The sequence below is a fragment of the Chrysemys picta genome, chromosome 4 (assembly GCF_011386835.1).
Source record: "Chrysemys picta bellii isolate R12L10 chromosome 4, ASM1138683v2, whole genome shotgun sequence".
In the NCBI taxonomy this organism is placed as follows: domain Eukaryota; kingdom Metazoa; phylum Chordata; order Testudines; family Emydidae; genus Chrysemys; species Chrysemys picta.
The window spans coordinates 114,830,773-114,849,762 of record NC_088794.1 but is presented as its reverse complement, the minus strand read 5'-3'; the positions used below and the strand labels follow the sequence as shown (position 1 = coordinate 114,849,762).

The 18,990-nt window shown below is 44.9% G+C and overlaps 1 protein-coding gene and 2 long non-coding RNA genes across 3 annotated transcripts in view; all 3 read right to left on the bottom strand.

Moving 5' to 3' along the window:
• CIPC (CLOCK interacting pacemaker) overlaps positions 1-16,848 on the bottom strand; it is a 28,907-nt gene extending 12,059 nt beyond the window's left edge. Inside the window, exon 1 of the mRNA XM_042858720.2 lies at positions 16,657-16,848. Coding sequence (XP_042714654.2) covers positions 16,657-16,812 — 156 coding nt within the window. The 5' untranslated portion in view covers positions 16,813-16,848. The remainder of the gene's footprint in view (positions 1-16,656) is intronic.
• Positions 6,324-16,634, bottom strand: LOC135983174 (uncharacterized). The gene is made up of 2 exons (XR_010600711.1): positions 16,548-16,634; positions 6,324-8,404 (listed from the first exon to the last, which is right to left on the bottom strand). It is a non-coding gene; the product is annotated as an uncharacterized LOC135983174 (long non-coding RNA).
• Positions 9,719-16,402, bottom strand: LOC135983173 (uncharacterized). Its single transcript, XR_010600710.1, has 2 exons — positions 11,322-16,402; positions 9,719-10,325 (listed from the first exon to the last, which is right to left on the bottom strand). It is a non-coding gene; the product is annotated as an uncharacterized LOC135983173 (long non-coding RNA).
• Positions 16,849-18,990: the final 2,142 nt, after the last annotated feature.

The window sequence follows — 18,990 nt, the reverse complement described above, 5'->3', positions numbered from 1 at the left end:
GCCAAGGATTGTACTTTGTCTTCATGCCTATTCAATCTATTAAAGCATACTAAGGTAGGACAGTGCTGCAGAATCTCGCACTGCCAGTTTTGTACCCAGGGCCTCATATCTCTATCACTCACCTTTCACAAATATAATTCTTTTTTCTAAAGAAAGGGAAAGATCATTGCATAGTTTTGGTGTGTATTAAAACTCTACTTGGATGTGCCATTTTAATCAACTTTACAAAAATTGCTTTCTAGTGTAACAGGCTGTTTGACATTCTGATCACATGTAACTCAATAGGTCATGCAATGACCAAATAGGAACCCCTTTTACTAGACTGTAGCTAAAATGAAAAATATGCCCCTTAGAAGTAGAGACTGAAGCAAACCTCAATACCATGCAGATTGACAAAATGAGCTTTAGAAGAGTATTAAAGCTTGGCTTTGAAGATTTTAGTAGTCACAGGATTTTCAAACTTGTGTAAGCAGAGTCAGGATGAGCTCTACCCTGACATCTGGTGGTGAATTATGGCGAGGGTGGAAAAGAACTCCAGGGGCTGATCTTGTTTGCATAGGCACACCCACTCGCCTGGCATGAAACCACAGCAACTCAAAGTGGTTACTTTGGCTGGTGTGGGATCCCCAGTTTCTCTGTTATTGGGGCAGGAAGAATAAAGTTTTGTTACCCTGATTCTGTGAATCAAGGCCAGTGGAACTATTGTATGACAGAAGGACTGAGTGAGTCATTCACCATTACCTAAGTAGCATTGGCTTGTCAAGGGGCATGGGTTACAAAACCCAGTGAATTGAGAGAGGATGGGGACAGGTATTTGTACCTGATGGTGTGGCCCCCTCCCTGAGGGGGTTGAAACACCAATTGCAGTACCTTCTCTCTCCACTGTTGAATGTCAAAGCTAACTTTGATTCCCTTAGGAGTCTAGTTACAGACTACTGAGCTGAGTTCACTTTGGGCCAATAGTGCACCAGCACTGGGGCTCCCCTACTACTAGCTGAAATCACTAAGAGCTGAAATTACAAAAGAGCTAAAGCTATTTAAGAGCTGAGATCACTGAGGCTGTGTTAACTAGTGGGGGAGCCTGAAGCTATATTGCTAAGCTAGCTTAGCGGGGGTGAGCAGAGCGGAGCGGCTCACAGGTCGGTGAGCGGAGCGGCTGGAGGAGCAGCTAGCAGAGCAGAGCCTTGTGGGACGGCTGGAGCGGAGCGGCTCACAGGTCGGTGAGCGGAGTGGAGCGGAGCAGCTGCCAGAGCAGTTCGTGGGACTGCAGGTGGAGTGGAGCAGTTCGTGGTGAAGGCTGCGGTGGAACCCCACGGAGAAGCAGCCGGTTGGCCTCGGATCACGTAAGGTGCCCCTTAACACCCTGCTCACCCCCCCCCCTTTGAACTCGGGGGCTGCACTGATCATGGACAGAGACTTTGGGGGGTTGTCGGACTTTTGGGACTTTTGTGATTCTTGGGTTGCTGGACCCAAGAGACTTTGGGATTGGTGGACTTTTTGGGACTTTGGTGATTCTTGGGTTGCTGGTTTCAAGAACCAACGGGAGAGGACACGGCCCAATTTGCTGGGGTGGGTCTTCGCTCATGGTTTGGTCTAAAAACTCTAGTTGTGGTGTTTTTCCCATTTAATGCTGATGTTGTTTACCTCATGTTATTAAACATTTTCTGTTACACTCAGACTCTGTGCTTGCGAGAGGGGAAGTATTGCCTCTTAGAGGTGCCCAGGGGGTGGTATGTAATTGTCCCAGGTCACTGGGTGGGGGCTCGAGCCGGTTTTGCATTGCGTTATTGAAACGGAACCCCTAGATACAGAACCCGGCCCTTGTTGCTGCCAACTTAGATGGGCAGAAGGGTTACACTTGCAATATGAACAAGTTCTCCCACCCTTCCACATACAAGTTGACTGGAACTGTAAAAAGATACGTTTGTTAAGCAAACTGTGAAGTTTAAAGGAGATAACAGGAGGAAAATTAATTATCTTTTTCTAAACCTGAGAATCCAGATTCTTTGTCAGATTCATGCTGCCATGCTGAACTGATGCGTCAATCTCTTCATGTCCATCACATTGCCACCACATTGCCCAGTTTGGTTAATAGCCTTCTGGGGCTCTCTTTAGATGGGTACTTTCTCTCCATGCTTTTACAGTGTTGGAGACACAGTTGTCAACACTTCTCCACTGGGGGTGGAAGAGTGGGGAGGAAGAAATCTGGAACAAAAAAAACAAAACACCCCCCCCCCCCCAAGTCCCTCTGAAGCTGAGGAAGCTATTTCCACTAATGCAGAATAAGCTTTGCAATAAGAGAAGCTTATCTTTCTCTGACAAGCCCTTGAAATTATACTAACAGAGCTGGTTATCTAACATCCAGCTCTAGATTTGCCACTTCTATAAAAAATTCAGGTTAGTACGTGGACTGTCAATAATAGCAGAGCTGATTCCCTGTAAACCTCTCTCTCTAAACTTTATAACCTAGAGTGCTAAAAACGCACAACTCAATATTGCATCAAACACATATTATTATTATAGGCTGTGCTAATAAAGATCCTTATAGGTAAGGTTGTCTGACAATTTACATTAGACAACCTAGTTTTCAGTTGCTTAGCTTTACCAAACTGCTTGGGTTGAAATTTCCCATGCTAGGTGTCTGCCTCAGGCTAAGCAGTTTTATTTTATTTATTTTTTTTAAACAGAGTTACAGCTAAGTTCTTCCGCCATTTCTCAGAATGAGGTTAGGAAATATGTTTTGTTTTGTTGTTAAGAATTCTTACAACTATTTCACTAAGAATCTCTAGCTCCTCCATGCTTTGGAGCACAAACTTGACATCTGGCAGGGGAGTTGCCCTGGTGTCAAGAATGTGCCTTTTATCATCCTTGTGAAAGTCCACCTAAGTTTTGGCCAAGTTATGAGCCTCTGAAAATCTGAGTTCATGCATGTTCAGTAGAGATTTGTTGGAATTCACAGCTAAGTTCTCCAAAGATTTCATCTACACCAGGGGTCTCAAACTCAATTTACCTTAGGGCCAGTGCCAGTCCTCAAATCCTCCCAGCGGGCCAATAGTGTCACTGAAGATGGTGTTCAGAAAAGAAAACGTTTATATTGTATTTTTTATTTCAAATTTCTTAGAATAAAACTGTCATACAACTTTATATAATTCTTTGCCTGTCAGAGAGTTTTTAGTGTTTGCCAAACCCCTGGCAACGCTTCAGGTCTGTCAGTTTGTTGATGTTTGGCCTCAGTGACTGAGCAGTTGAAACCTTCAGGATTGCAGCAAGGTGAGCATCAGATAGTTGTGTTCGGTATTTTGACTTGTTTATATTCATTGTGGAAAAAAGTGACGCTGACTCTGCCTGGCGACTAGTGATGGTATCTCTGTCCCTCTACCCCAGCCAATGGGAGCTGCGGGGGGGGGCGGTGCCTGCAGCAGATATTGCCGGCAGTATGGCTGCCAGCATCTCTCCTCCACGGACCGCAGTGGGGAGGTTCTCGGGCCGCTAATGGCCCGTGGGCCGGGACTTTGAGACCCCTGATCTACATTGAGCATGCCTCTGGGGCTAGCAGGACTTTTCCTGCAATTGTTCCTCCCAGCAGCTAGGGGCTGCTGAGGCAGCAAGCGCAAGAACTATGGGAATCAATAAGGTTCTACATGACTACAATTTTGTTTTTTTCAGAGATGTTAAAAGAATGCTAAAGTTGCAGAATCATACCCTTGCAAGTACACTCTTTAATCACACACTATTTCCCCACCCCACCCCACCCAAAAAAACCTGCCTCATTCAGTGCTCAGGATGGACAGTGCTCAAGGAATGAATCAGAGTTGTGTAGTGAAGGAGGCTGTTGTCTTTAGGACTCCTGCCTCATCTGTTGCAGAACTTGGAGGGTGTCTAGTGAATGAGACAGAAGAAGAGAAAGGATGGTCATATCTGGGTTAGTCAGTGGAACACTACTCTGGAAAACTGAATTTTATCTCTATCTTTGCCACACACAGTTTTATGACAAGTAACCATTAACTGCATGTTACCCATTTTCTGGTGGCCCACTTTGAGACACCTGGGATCTGATCTGCAGAGCTGCTGAAATCAGAACAGCAACTGCTCTCAGACAGCTGTGCTCTGAAAAATACAGTTTTATAAAATACTAAGTCAGGCCATAGGCCTTTCAAATTGGGAACCCAAAATTCATGTACACTTGATAAACTGGAGAATTGGTCTGACATCAATAAGATAAAATCCAATAAAGTGCAAAGTGAACTTAGAAAGGGAAAATCAAATGCACAAATACAAAAAGGGGAATGACTGGCTAGGCAGCAGTTCTGCAGGAAAAGGTCTGGAGGTTGAAGTGGATCACAATTTGCATATGAGTAAACAGTGTGATGCTGTTGTGAAAAAGGCAAATGTCATTCTGGGATATATTAAGAGGAGTGTCATCCTTAAGACATGGGAGGTAATTGTTCCACTGTACTCGGCATTGGTAAGGCCTCAGCTGGAGTACTGTGTCCAGTTTTGGGCACACACTAAGAAAGATATGGACAAATTGGAAAGAGTCCAGAAGACCGCAACCAAAAAAATAAGACAGCTTACAAGATAGGGGGAAAGGTTCAAAGTATTTGACACATTTAGTCTAGAGAATAGAAGGTTGTGCGGGGAGACATGATAACACACTTCATATTTATAACAGATTGTTATAAAGAGGATGGTGATCAATTGTTCTACTGAAGTTAGGACAAGAAGTCATCTGCTTAGTTTGCACCAAAGGAGATTTAGGTTGATATTAGGAAAAACTTTCTAACTATAAGGATAATTCAGCACTGAAACAGATTTTTTAAAAGTTTGTGGAATCCCCTTAATTGGAGGTTTTTAAGAACAGGTTAGACAAACACATGTCAAGGATGGTCTAAGTGTACTTAGACCTGCCTCAGCCTTGGGAAGGTGACAGATGGACTAGATGACCTTGTGAGATCCCTTATAGCCCTATATTTCTATAATTCTATAAGTCTCTATACCTCAGTTCCCCATCTGTAAAAAGTGACATGATTACCAAAGGTATTGTGAAACATGCTGGTACTATAGTGATGAGTGCCGTAGAAAAGTCCACAAGGAAGTTAATTTTGTATTCAGAATAGGGGTTGAACGGTTTTCAGTAAATAAGGCATGGGGCCACACATGGAACAATGAGGATCAAACAAAAATTACACAGTTGTTCATTCAATGAGCACGGACGACCCTGTCCACTGATGGAGGTAGGGGTCCAAGTGGGGAAAAAAGCATGTGATCATATAATTAAAGACTGCACCATAATGCGCACATTAGAGGGCCAAATTAAGGTTGCACAGGAAACCTTAATTCTGGCATTTCATAACTGCTGAGTGCTTGACTTTATAACCTTAATATTCTCTTAGTGTAATTTTTGTAAGTAAATATTTACACAGGGCCATCAATATGAATGATACTGTATTTTCGCTGAACAAATATCTAGGAAATGTTTATGCACTGTTTTCTGAAAGGTAACACTGGCAAAAAAATTAACATTTGAGGACCAGAAGTAATTGTTACTGTACAACTAACTATATGAATTTTCCTCTAAGGATCTCAAATTGCTTTATTGATACTTGCTAAATGAGCTTAATACCCTTGAGAGACAGGACAGTATCATTACACCCATTTTACAGATGGGAAAACTGAGCTCCAGAGCTGCAATGACTCTCTCAAAGTTACTAAACAGGATAATGCTGGAATCAGAAATAGTACCCAGGACCCTGAGTCCCAGGCCCCTGCTATAGCTGCTAGACAACACTGTTTTACCAGAGGTGACAGCTACACTCGGTAATCCAGAATCTGAATACCTATCCTATTAGCCTACATGTGTGGCAGAAAGGCTTATATGAACTACTGTCTTGCTTTTTAAACCCATTGCAACTTGTCCTAACTCAGGTAACATCAGAGTGAACAACTGTACCTGATGACATGGCAAATAGGACAAATGTATTGGCATCTGGGACACTCAGGTGTACTTCAAAGAAATAAGGCTCAGGATTGCTGGTAGTGACACAGGAATAGTTCCCCTCATATGTAACTCTAGTGTGACCAATTACGAAAGTAACAGTGGCAAGAATAGGACATCAGCTCTTAGGATAGGCGAAAGATGCAGATAGGACATGTAGCTAGGGAAGAAAGTAATCGAGTAAGGAAAACTGACACCTTTGAAAGCCCCATAATCTGAACTCTGATCCTGAATTCTATACATGAAGGTTCAAATACATGTTCTCTTATAAGTCATGTGAAGAGGAATACCATTTTAAACATATCTGAATTATCTCGTGGAGCATATGAAAAGGATGTGAAATGCTTTATTGTACAGCTTTTATGCTATCCCTTGCCACCATAAGTTACAAATACCATCTATGAAGCAGAGAGAGGAACTGAAAAAAAACAAAGATGAGAACGTGCTGGAAAGGGGCTAGCATGTAATTATCTTGCTCAGCTCCTTTTTTTGGCAAATGGCTTAAAGCAGAAAACACAAGTCAGCCAATTTTACTGAGTTGAACTACACTAAAATTACGCGGAGTCCTTGTGGCACCTTAGAGACTAACAAATTTATTTGGACATAAACTTTTGTGGGCTATGACCCACTTCATCACATGCATGGAGTGAAAAATACAGTAGGTAGGTATAAATATACAGCACATGAAAAGATGGGAGTTGCCTTACCAAGTGGGGGGGTCAGTGCTAACAAGGCCAATTCAATCAGGGTGGATGTGGCCCATTCCCAACTGTTGACAAGAAGGCGTGAGTATCAACAGAGAGAAAATTACTTTTTGTAGTGACCCAGACACTCTTTATTCAGGCCTAATTTGATGTTGTCAAGTTTGCAAATTAATTCCAGTTCTGCAGTTTCTCATTGAAGTCTGTTTTCGAATTTTTTGTTGTTGAAGAATGGCCACTTTTAAGTCTGTTATTGAGTGTCCAGGGAGACTGAAGTGCTCGCCTACTGGTTTTTGAATGTTACAATTGCGGATGTCTGATTTGTGTCCATTTATTCTTTTGCGTAGAGACTGTCCGGTTTGGCCAATGTACATGGCAGAGGGGCATTGCTGGCACATGATGGCATATATCACATTGGTAGATGTGCAGGTGAACGAGCCCCTGATGGTGTGGCTGATGTGGTTAGGTCCTATGATGGTGTCCCTTGAATAGATATGCGGACAGAGCTGGCAACGGGGTTTGTTGCAGGAACTGGTTCCTGGGTTAGTGTTTCTGTTGTATGGTGTGTAGTTGCTGGTGAGTATTTGCTTCAGGTTGGGGGGCAGTCTGTAAGCGAGGACTGGTCTGTCTCCCAAGGTCTGTGAGAGTGATGGATCGTCCTCGAGGATAGGTGGTAGATCCTTGATGATGCGCTGGAGAGGTTTTAGTTGGGGGCTGTAGGTGATGGCTAGTGGCATTCTGTTACTTTCTTTGTTGGGCCTGTCCTGTAGTAGGTGACTTCTGGGTACCCTTCTGGCTCGGTCTGATACTCGCACCTTCTTGTCAACGGTTGGGAATGGGCCACATCCACCCTGATTGAATTGGACTCGTTAGCACTGACCCCCCACTTGGTAAGGCAACTTCCATCTTTTCACGTGCTGTATTTTTATACCTGTCTACTGTATTTTTCACTCCATGCATGTGATGAAGTTGGTCATAGCCCACGAAAACTTATGCCCAAATAAATTGGTTAGGGTATGTCTACACTACGAAATTAGGTCGATTTTATAGAAGTTGATTTTGTATGTCCACACTAAGCGCATTAAGTCGGCGGAGGGTGTCCTCACTACCGTGGCTAGCATCAACTTACGGAGTGGTGTACTGTGGGTAGCTATCCCACAGTTCCCGCAGTCTCCGCTGCCCACTGGAATTCTGGGTTAAGCTCCCAATGCCCGATGGGACAAAAACATTGTTGCGGGCGGTTTTGGGTACATGTTGTCATTCGCCCCTCCCTCTGTGAAAACAACGTCAGACAATCGTTTCACTCCTTTTTTCCGTGCAGACGCCATACCATGGCAAGCGAGCAGCCTGCTCAGCTCAGCTCACCGACACCGCCGCTGTTGTATCCTGGGTGCTGCTGTCAGCAGATGGTGCAGTAGGACTGCTAACTGTCGTCATACACTGCTTCCGCTGCAACTCTTGTTGCTCTGGTGCTCTTGTCTCAATAGCGAATTTCTCCATGTTGTCTGTCATGTGCTCCCAGGTACGCATGCTCTTCTGCGGGAAATCTGCGCAGTGCTAACTGTCGTCCTCCACCGCTTCCGCTGCAACTCCGCTCTCCTGCAGACACCATACCATGGCAAGCATGGAGCCCGCTCAGCTCACCGTCACCGCTGCTGTTGTGAGCATTGTAAACACCTAGCACATTATCCTGCAGTATGTGCAGAACCTGCAAAAGCAGGGCGAGAAGGCGATGACAGCGCAATCACGATAGTGATGAGGAGATGGAGAGAGACTTCTCTCAAAGCACGGGCCTTAGCAATTTGAACATCATGATGGTAATGGGGCAGGTTCCTGCCATGGAATGCCGATTCTGGGCCCGGGAAACAAGCACAGACTGGTGGGACCGCATAGTGTTGCGGCTCTGGGATGATTCCCAGTGGCTGCGAAACTTTCGCATGTGTAAGGGCACTTTCATGGAACTTTGACTTGCTTTCCCCTGCCCTGAAGTGCAAGAATACCAAGATGAGAGCAGCCCTCACAGTTCACAAGCGAGTGGCGATAGCCCTCTGGAAGCTTGCAACACCAGACAGCTACCGGTCAGTCTAGAATCAATTTGGAGTAGGCAAATCTACTGTGGGGGCTGCTGTGATCCAAGTGGCCAACACAATCACTGAGCTGCTGCTATCAAGGGTAGTGACTCTGGGAAACTGTGCAGGTCATAGTGGATGGCTTTGCTGAAATGGGGTTCCCTAACTGTGGTGGGGCGATAGATGGAACGCATATCCCTATCTTGGGACCGGACCACCTTGGCAGCCAGTATGTAAACAGCAAGGGGTACTTTTCAATGGTGCTGCAAGCACTGGTGGATCACAAGGGAAGTTTTACCGACACCAAGGTGGGATGGCCAGGAAAGGTGCATGACGCTCGCATCTTCAGGAACTCTAGTCTGTTTGAACAGCTGCAGGAAGGAACTTATTTCCCAGACCAGAAAATTATCGTTGGGGATGTTGAAATGCCTATAGTTATCCTTGGGGACCCAACCTACCCCTTAATGCCATGGCTCATGAAGCCATACATAGGCACCCTGGACAGTAGTAAGGAGCAGTTCAACTATAGGCTGAGCAAGTGCAGAATGGTGGTAGAATGTGCATTTGGACGTTTAAAAGCTCAATGGTGCAGTTTACTGACTAGGTTAGACCTCAGCGAAACCAATATTCCCATTGTTATTGCTGCTTGCTGTGTGCTTCACAATAACTGTGAGAATAAGGGGGAGATGTTATGGCGGGGTGCTAGGTTGAGGCAAATCGCCTGGCCGCTGATTACACGCAGCCCGACACCAGAGCACTTAGAAGAGCACAGCAGGGCACCCTGCGCATCAAAGAAGCTTTAAAAATCAGTTTCATGACTGGCCAGGCTATGGTATGACAGTTCTCTTTGTTTCTTCTTGATGAAAACCCACCCCCTTGGTTGACTCTACTTCCCTGTAAGCCAACCGCCGTTCCCCCTTCGATCACCGCTTGCAGAGGCAATAAAGTCATTGTTTCAAAATCATGCATTCTTTATTAATTCATCACACAAATAGGGGGAAAACTCGCAAGGTAGCCCAGGAGGAGTGGGTGAGGAGGGAAGCACCGGGTGGGGTGCTGGATGAGGGGAGGAGGGAAGGACAAGGCCACACTACAGTTCAAAACTTATTGAATGCCAGCCTTCTGTTGCTTGGGCAATCCTCTGGGGTGGAGTGGCTGGGTGCCGTAGCCTCCCCCCTGCGTTCTTGGGCATCTGGGTGAGGAGGATATGGAACTTGGGGAGGAGGGCAGGCGGTTATACAGGGGCTGCAGTGGCAGTCTGTGCTCCTGCTGCCTTTCCCGCAGCTCCTCCAGACGCCTGAGCATGTCAGTTTGCTCCCCCATTAGCCTCAGAATTGCATTCTGCCTCCTCTCATCGTGCTCCTCCCTCCTCTCATCGTGTTCATTTAACGCTTTCCTGGACTCTGCCATTGTTTGCCTCCAAGCATTCTGCTGAACTCTTTCAGTGCGGGAGGACTGCATGAGCTCTGAACATGCCATAGCGAATGTGTTTTTTTTGCCTTCTAATCTGCACTAGCCTCTGGGATTGAGATGATAGGGGGAGCATAGAAACATTTGCAGCTGCCGGAGGAAAAAAGGGGAGAGTAGTATTTAAAAAGATACATTTTAGAGAACAAAGGGACGACTATTTCACACTGAATCAAGCGATTCACATTACATAGGACATGTGCTTTTGATACAATATCGCATTTTGCTTCTTACATTGAGTGCCTGCCGGTTTAGTGTGAGACATCACACACGCTCGGCTGGGCAACAGAATTTGGCTTGCAAGCAGCCATGGTAAGGCAAAGGGTTTCGGCTTCTTCAACCTTCATAACGTGTAGGAATGGTTTCAAACGGCAGCGCCCTCCTTTCCCATACCAAGCAAAGCCCGTTGGGTTGGCCATTTAAAAGGAGAGGCTGCGGTTTTAGGGTGAATGTGCAGCACAGCCCATCCCTGCCTCCCCAATTCTCTGGGATGATCGCTTCACCACCACCACCACATACACACACACCCACCCCACCGCATGGCTAGTATCAGGGATGATCCCTGTCAGCCAAACGCGAACAGCTCAGCATAAATGGGGCTCCCACCACTGCGTGGCTAACAGCGGGGATGATTTCTTTTCAGCCAAAGGCAAACAGCCCAGCAGGAACGGGCACCTCTGAATGTCCCTTTAAACAAATTTCCTGTATTTCAGCCAGGTGACCATGAATAATATCACTCTCCTGAGGCTAACACAGAGAGATAAAGAACGGAAGTTGCTTGAATGCCACCAAAGCCCGGGCCCATTTGCTGCAATGCTTTGTTCTGCAATGATTCCAAGCTACTTGCTACTGGCTTGGTGTGGTAAAGTGTTCTGCCCTCCCCAGAAACCTTCTGCAAAAGCTTTTAGAGTAGCTCCAGGAGAGCTTCATGGAGATATCCCTGGAGGATTCCGCTCCATCCCCAGACACCTTAACAGACTTTTCCAGCAGTTATACTGGCTGCGAATGCATCCCAAGTCTTCAGGGCAAATTAATCATTAAACATGCTTGCTTTTAAACCCTGTATTATAATTACAAAGGTACACTCACCAGAGGTGCCTTCTCCGGATTCATGGTCCAGGAGCCTGCCTTGGGAGGGTATTGGCTCCAGAGTGAACAGTTCCTGGCTGCTGGGGAGAAGGGATTCTCCGCTTGCCTGCTGTGCGCTATCCTCAATCTCCTCCTCATCTTCCTCATCCACAAAATCCTCATCCCTGTTGCGTGAGACTCCTCCCTTGCAGGTGTCCACAGACAGTGGTGGGGTAGTGGTAGGGCCCCTCCCAGAATTGCATGCAGCTCATCATAGAAGCGGCATGTATGGGGCTCTGACCCAGAGCGACCGTTTGCCTCCTTTGTTTTTTTGATAGGTTTGCCTGAGCTCCTTAATTTTCACACGGCACTGCTGTGTCCCTGTCGTAGCCTCTGTCCACCATGCCCTTGGAGATTTTGGCAAATATATTGGCATTTCGTCTTTTGGAACGGAGTTCTGCCTGCGCGGATTCTTCAGCATACAGCAATCAGATCCAGTACCTCCTGTTCAGTCCATGCTGGAGCTCTTTTGCGATTCTGGGACTGCATGGTCACCTGTGCTGATCAGCACACCACACTGGCCAAACAGGAAATGAAATTCAAAAGTTCCCGGGGCTTTTCCTGTCTACCTGGCCAGTGCATCTGAGTTGAGAGTGCTGTCGAGCGGTCACAATGTAGCACTTTGGGATAGCTCCCTGAGGCCAATACTGTCGAATTGCGCCCACACTACTCTAAATTCGACCCAGCGAGGTCGATTTTAGCGCTAAACCCCTTGCCGGGGAGGAGCACAGAAACTGATTTTAAGAGCCCTTTAAGTCGACAAAACAGGCTTGGTCGTGTGGATGGATGCAGGGTTAAATCAACCTAACGCTGCTAAATTCAACCTAAACTTGTAGTGTAGACCAGGGCCTTAGTCTCTAAGGTGTCACAAGGACTCCTTGTTGGTTTTGCTGATATAGACTATCACGGCTATCCCTCTGAAACCTGAACTAAAATTGTTTCATACTGGAGTTTATTTAGTACACTATATGATAGATTCATCTGGAGAAGACTCTCTGCATAAATATTCCTAACTCTTTAAAGACTCTTAAACAAGCTACTAATTCTTTACGTGTGACACGTGAATTAGTAAATGGAAATGTAATTTCTTGTATTGAACTGTGGAAAGGCAATGCCTGGCTCTACTTGATTACTGTGAAGTTGAACAGTATGGTGACCCAGTTAAGTTATATATTTTATATCCACTGTCTTATCTGTAATTAAATCAATGCTCCTTTGTGAAAAGTGGAATACTCATGTATATTTTAATTTTCTTACAAAGAATGCTGTCAGTGAGCTAATTGGAGACCTTTAGGAAGTGGAAGCATCTTAAGAATGTGCATGCATCTTCAAGGACTGAAGCGTAGATAGAAGACTAAAGATGTAGCTCCATTCCCATTTCCCCAAACAGAGAGAACTGACTAAAAAACAAAGATTATTCAAACAAAAACAAACCAAAAACAAACAAAACCACTGTGTTAAGGGGAGTTAAGGTTGCTTAGGCCATGTCTATACTGAAGACTTCTGCCAGCATAGCTATGTTGGACAGGGGTACAATCCCCGACCAACATAGTTTTGCCAGCAAAAGTCCCTATTGTAGACACAGCTATTTGTGGAAAACACAGTTTTGCCAGTGCAGCTTGTTTTGTATAGTTTTGCTGGAATAAGCTAAGTCCACACCAGAAGCATTTTACCAGTACAGTATACTGGTATATCTATACCGGTAAAGTGCTCCTGGCATAGACAAGGCTTCAGAAGTGCCTCTTCTTCAAGCTTTCATGTTCTGAAAAGGTGTGGGAAGTCTGAAGTTATACTGTGAAAACCATAAAAAAGGTACAATTAAGATAATGCTTCACACACCCCACACTCCTACGTCTTTCAATTTGCCCTTTTAGAGTGGGACAGGCATAACTCAAACTTCTGAAAATGAAGAGCGATTTCTTCACTTATAGAGACAAGATAAGGTAAGTCAGACTTTTGTTAGAGAAAGTTGAGGGGACTAGTGTTGGCAAGCTGATCATATGACTGGTTAAATAGCACCACCTGAATGCCTATTATTTGACCATGGGCAAATACTGTCAAACATTTGAGCAAGAATTCTCTAATGTAGGTGGTGGCCTACTTTTTGATTGCATCATGGTCTCATCTGTTAGTAAGACATTTAATTACATGCTAATGCTACTGTTGGGGGGGGGGGGGGGAGGAGAACTAGCTGAAAATTCAACATCTTGATTGGTTGTAATCTTCTAAACACTGTATATACCTATATCTTTATTTGTTCACCAGGCTATCAGTGTACATGGCTGATTATAAAGTACATTAAAAAACATGGTCTCTGCCCCCGAAGTGCCTACAATGTAAACTGACTAGACAAATATACAGAAATTAATTCAAAAGGGAAGGATAGAAGGGAGCCTCCTCCTTCAACACAAAGAGAATAGATGTACAGCCATTAAGCTGCTTGAAGAATTGAGCCGCTGCCTATCTAGCATAAGTGCATTTTAAAATGGCTCTTTTTTATAGTTGCTAAGTATTTCATTTCTGTTTAATTTCACGTCTGTTCTTTAACTGCTCAGTCTTGAATAACATTCACATTTAAATGCTAACCTAATATTGTTTTAAAAGGTAATATTAAGGTCTCTCCTTTTTTCACAATTTTATTTAATTGTTTCACATTTTTCTGAATTAAAATTACAAAAAACAAGTTACTTAATTGAGTTATCATGCATAAGTATCTAAGGCTAAGCCTACTGAATACCATAAAAAATTACTTTAAAAAAAAAACTGTTCTAATATATTCATGCTTTGATAATATTTGACCATTTTTGACCAATATTTGACTGGTCAATTGACCAATTATTTTTGGATCAGTCAAATATCCAACCCTTGGGAGGACAGGACAGAGGAATTTATTAAGCCTAATGCTTTTTCATAAATGTTTTTATGGTTTAAAAAGACAAACAAAAAACACACAGCATGTTTGGATTCAAACATTCCTTTGCAGTGTCTGCAATCCAGAAAACTGATTTGTGCTAATGCACAAGAAACAAAAAGAGAACCAGACTTATTAATTTGCATAAACACACTAAAAATCAATTGTAGAAGTTATTTACATTTTATTACTCTTAGATGTTCTTAGTTACATAGGTAGGAAATGTGTTTTTAAAAGCAATTTTTTGCTCTAGTATGGTTGCGTTAGAGAATAGTTCTGATATGAAAAGTGAACTGTAAAATGGGAACAGAGGAATTTCTATAAGGGGTCAGACCAGTGGTCCATGAAGTCCAGTCTCCAGTAGCGGACAATGCAAGATGACGCAATAAACCATGTACAGGAATAAACCTACTCATAACAAGTTTCTTCTGAACTCAGAGTTAGTAGTTGACTTATGCCTTGAAGCATAAGTATTCATATCCACAATAAATTTTCAATCTGTCTAATAACTGTGGGTGGTTTCCTTATCCACAGCAGAATTTCTAAGAAGTTTAGATATTGTAAGTTCTTGGCCTTGATATCTTGTGGCAGTGAGTTATATAGATTAACTAGATAATAATGCTGAGATATTTTGACAATTAACACTAGGTAAAACTAAGATAGACAGACTAATGCTTAGTGAAAGAGTATATCTTTAATGGTCCTTTCCCTCCCCCTTCATTTCTGCTATCTGCATGTTTAATCATATCTGCTGACCTGTCAGCATTTACAGAGCCAATGTAACTATGGAAGAGCAAGCCAGATTCTACCCCAGCCTGTGCATCATTAACAAAATCATTAGTTAAGTTCTTACTGAAGAATTTTTATTACTGATGGGGAAATACAATTTGAGAAAGTACGTATCTGATGGATTCTCACATCACAGGTGAAATTAACATTTAAAGTAAATGAAAATATGATCTGACATTTAATCTCTTATTAATTTTATCTAGAGCTATCACTCACTAAAAATAAATATGGATCCCAGGATTGTGCAGTTACTGTAGATTAGTGGCCCAACTCAGTGTATGCGAGAGATGGAATCATTGCCCTCATCTCTTTCTTGATCACTTATCCCTCCCTGAGACAGATAGGGGCATTTCTTTTTAATCAGTTTACATGTACTGGTGAGACACATTAACCATTGAACAATTTAACCAAAGAGACTGAGTCACATCGGAGGGTTTATCCCTTTAAGAGATTAGGAAAGGGTAAAACAGGAATATATCACCCATGGGCTCGATCACAGTATCACCAAAATGGGAAAAATTTGGAAGTGTGACAGGGAGAGCAATAACATTTGCTCATTTCCCCCTACACCATTTTTTGTTTTTTAAAGCACTAGGAGCTATGCAACTCTGGAGTTTTAATAGGCTACTAAAGCTCGTAACTTTAATTCACTGCTTTTAGTCTGGCTCAGATCACTAAATGGGAAAGCTGTTACCATCCAGCAGTTGCTCAGTGGCACATATGAAATAAATAGGTAGTCCAAGTCTAGTGAGCAGGAGTCTATTTCACAAACACCCCCCAGTCATAATTGGTATAAATTGAACTGATGACCTAGTGAGCAATCTAAGCTCAAGGAAGACAGCAATTTAAACACAGAAGCTGGGCAGTGGAAGCTGCCACACCAGTATGCCTTTCCTCTGTGCTGGAAGGAAGGGCTCCCTCCAGCGATAAGGGGAGGAATTCAGTCTCCAGGACTTTTATCGGTAACAGACATATCATTAAAAAGGGAGGGCTTTCGAGTAAGATGTGGGATCATCTCAGAACAGCGCACGGAAGCGGTGTCATTATCATCAACACCATTTCTCAAGGCTCACGTGTTCCCGGCTAAGCCTGCAGGCGGCAGCAGGAGGGCCACACCACCGCCCTTGCGGCACAGCCCCAAACTGGGTGCCCGCTAGACACCCCGATGTCGGATCACTCAGCCCCCTCTTTGCGCTCCTTGGCCCTCTTCTCCGCTACACCCTAAATGCCCCCCCAACTGACCCTGTTATGCCCCCATCAGGCCGCCACCTCAAGCCCCCCCACGTCACCCCTCCTGAGCACCCATCTTAAGTGTGGCCCTCACACCACTCCACTCTCTCTAGTGCCCCCCTCTGCGCTCACTACCCCCATTAGGCTCCCTCGCCCCCCTCCTCGCCTTCTCCCGCAGCTCCACTGCGCCTCCACGAATCCAGCTTCCCCCCCCCCCCCGCGCCCTACTCCTCCTCTGCCCCCCGCCCCTCACCCACCTGGGCACAGGTACTACTAGCGGCGGCTCTCCCTCCAGCAGCACTCCGACTCTCTCTAGCTACCCTCCCAAGCAGCGCATGCGTCCGACCGGCAACATAGAGTACAAACCTCCCCGTCGCCTAGAGAAGCCCTATCTTGAGGTACCTCTTCCGTTTCCAGCCTGGAGTGGGTGGGGTCTGTGCGGCCCCTCCCACCACTTCCGGCTTTCCCCGCTCCTAAAATGGCGGGTGGAGGGGCTTTAACTGACTTTTCTAGGCTTAACATTGAGTCACCTCTAGGGTAGCTTCAGTGCGCTTGCGTGGAACGAGCTCCAGCCTCTGGTTGAGCGAGCTGAGCGGCTCTACTGCGCACGCGCGGCCAGGTCTGCCGTCCGTTTTGTTTTGGCGCCATCTGTGTCCCTAGATGTGAAGTACGCGAGGGCGTGAGGGACCCTAGTGCACCCACCCCTTTGTTTGTGCGACAGGGAGCCTCCGTGCTGTGCCACCGTTCCCGCAGGTTTCCCCACCGTTCCCGCTCCCTTACTCTTCAGCCAGGGGCCGCAGGAGTGGGCATGAGGCACAGTAGATTGGAGGGAAGGGGCAAAGCGAGAGGGAATGAAGAGAGGGAGCTGCAAGTGCTTGGTAAGCAGTACAGCCCTCAATAAAACCTCCACGGTGTATATCAGCCAAAGGCTGTTATCTGCGCCTGGCAGCCTTGGGCATCCAAAGAGGTTTGATGGAAGAAGAGGATGGGAGCTGAGGTTGCCAGGATTAGTCTCCCTCATGTTTAAAACTTAGAAGTACCACAGGCTGGCCTTTCTCTTACCATGATTTATCACCAGCACTGCATTGGAAGGGAGCATCTTCATTAAAGGGCAACGTGGTTATCCCTACCCAACAGCTGTCTTGTACAGGATGGTGTGCAAGCCTTGAGTACTAGCCAAATGCCTGTTTGTGGGGTTTGAACCTTTCACCTTATGGCTCAGAGTGATGAAGGGAGTCTGCAGGCTGGATAGACCATGAGTTCCTGAGGCTGTTGGATGGGCTGAATACAGTATAAAGGGGTAACAACACAGCCCCCTTGAGTGACAGTCTTTTCTACAGTCTTTTTGGCCAAAATAACGAGAGCAATTAAGGGATGGGGAGAATGAGGGAGGAAACAGCAGAATTTTAAGGTTTTTGGCCATTTGGCCAAAGGGAGGGGGAAGCAGCAAAATGAGGTAATTAGGAGACCTAGAAAGCAAGTGAAGAGTGAGAAATACCCCTACCCTTCCAAATGATTGGGAAAATCAGCTAGTGGAATAAATATGAGAGTATGATGCCCCATACGTGCTGGAGAAACCAGGCCCAATGATCAGGAGAGAGCCTGTGTTCGGGCCTAATGGAGACAAGATGTTGTGACTAGAGTAGTCCCATGAATTCTGCCAGAAATGGGGATTTACCTGCTCCATCTGCAAGTCTGCCAGAGACAGAATGATTTGCCTTTGGACATGAAGAGCAGTTTCATAGAGAGTTCAGATAAAGACTAAAATAAATTCTGTGAGCAGAAGTGGAGAGAAACAATAATAAATACATTCAGATGGTGTTTGTGTTCAAGAATCTGAAACATCCCCATTAAAAATGGCAAACATAGGCCAATAAATTCCTGAATGGGTGAGAAGAGGAAATCACCTCCAACCCAAACATACAGTGGATAAAACAACCAGTCACAAATGGAAAAGGAAACAAAAATGCCTTGAGTGTCAATTGAAAGGATGACCCAGATGAGATAGGGATTTCTCATCCTATTGAAATTGTACCACAGGATGGCAAGCACCTCCAACCTCATTAGTCTTAAGTGCTGTGAAAGGACACAAGGCAGGAAACAGGTAGGCTGTTCCTACAATATATTATTTGAGGCTTTAAATACTAACATTGGGCCTCTATTAGAGCATCAGATCCAAACAACACACCTCTTGACTTTGGGGTATGTCAGATTCAGTGTGTTAGATTCAGACCCCAAGACTAGGTGTTGTGAATCCCTTTCCATTTCCAGATTTGGGGAAAAAGGAAAGATGATAAGAATACTGTTTTAATTTATCTCCTCTCCCAGGCCCGTCCCTGGTTTCTCCAAGCCCATCCTGACCCCGAGAGGTATCCCTCACTGAGCTCTCAATATAGGATTATGATCCTGGGTGTTGGTAGAAGGAGGGTTTGTAGGGTGGGGAAGTCGGTGTGTGGGGTGGGAGTGTTTTGGAAGTGGCGAAGATCAGCCATTCACCTCAGATGATGCCAGTGTCGGGGAAGAATGACACCAGACTTCCATCCAAAAGACAACGCCAGGTACGAAGACACGTAGGGGGGAGGGTCTCTCAAGGGTCCACTGGATAGTTTGGGTAAGCATCTGAACTTTTAAATATTTATCTGAAACAAACACCAAATCATTTGAAGCCGAACCCACCCCTTTCATTAAAATATGTTTTTT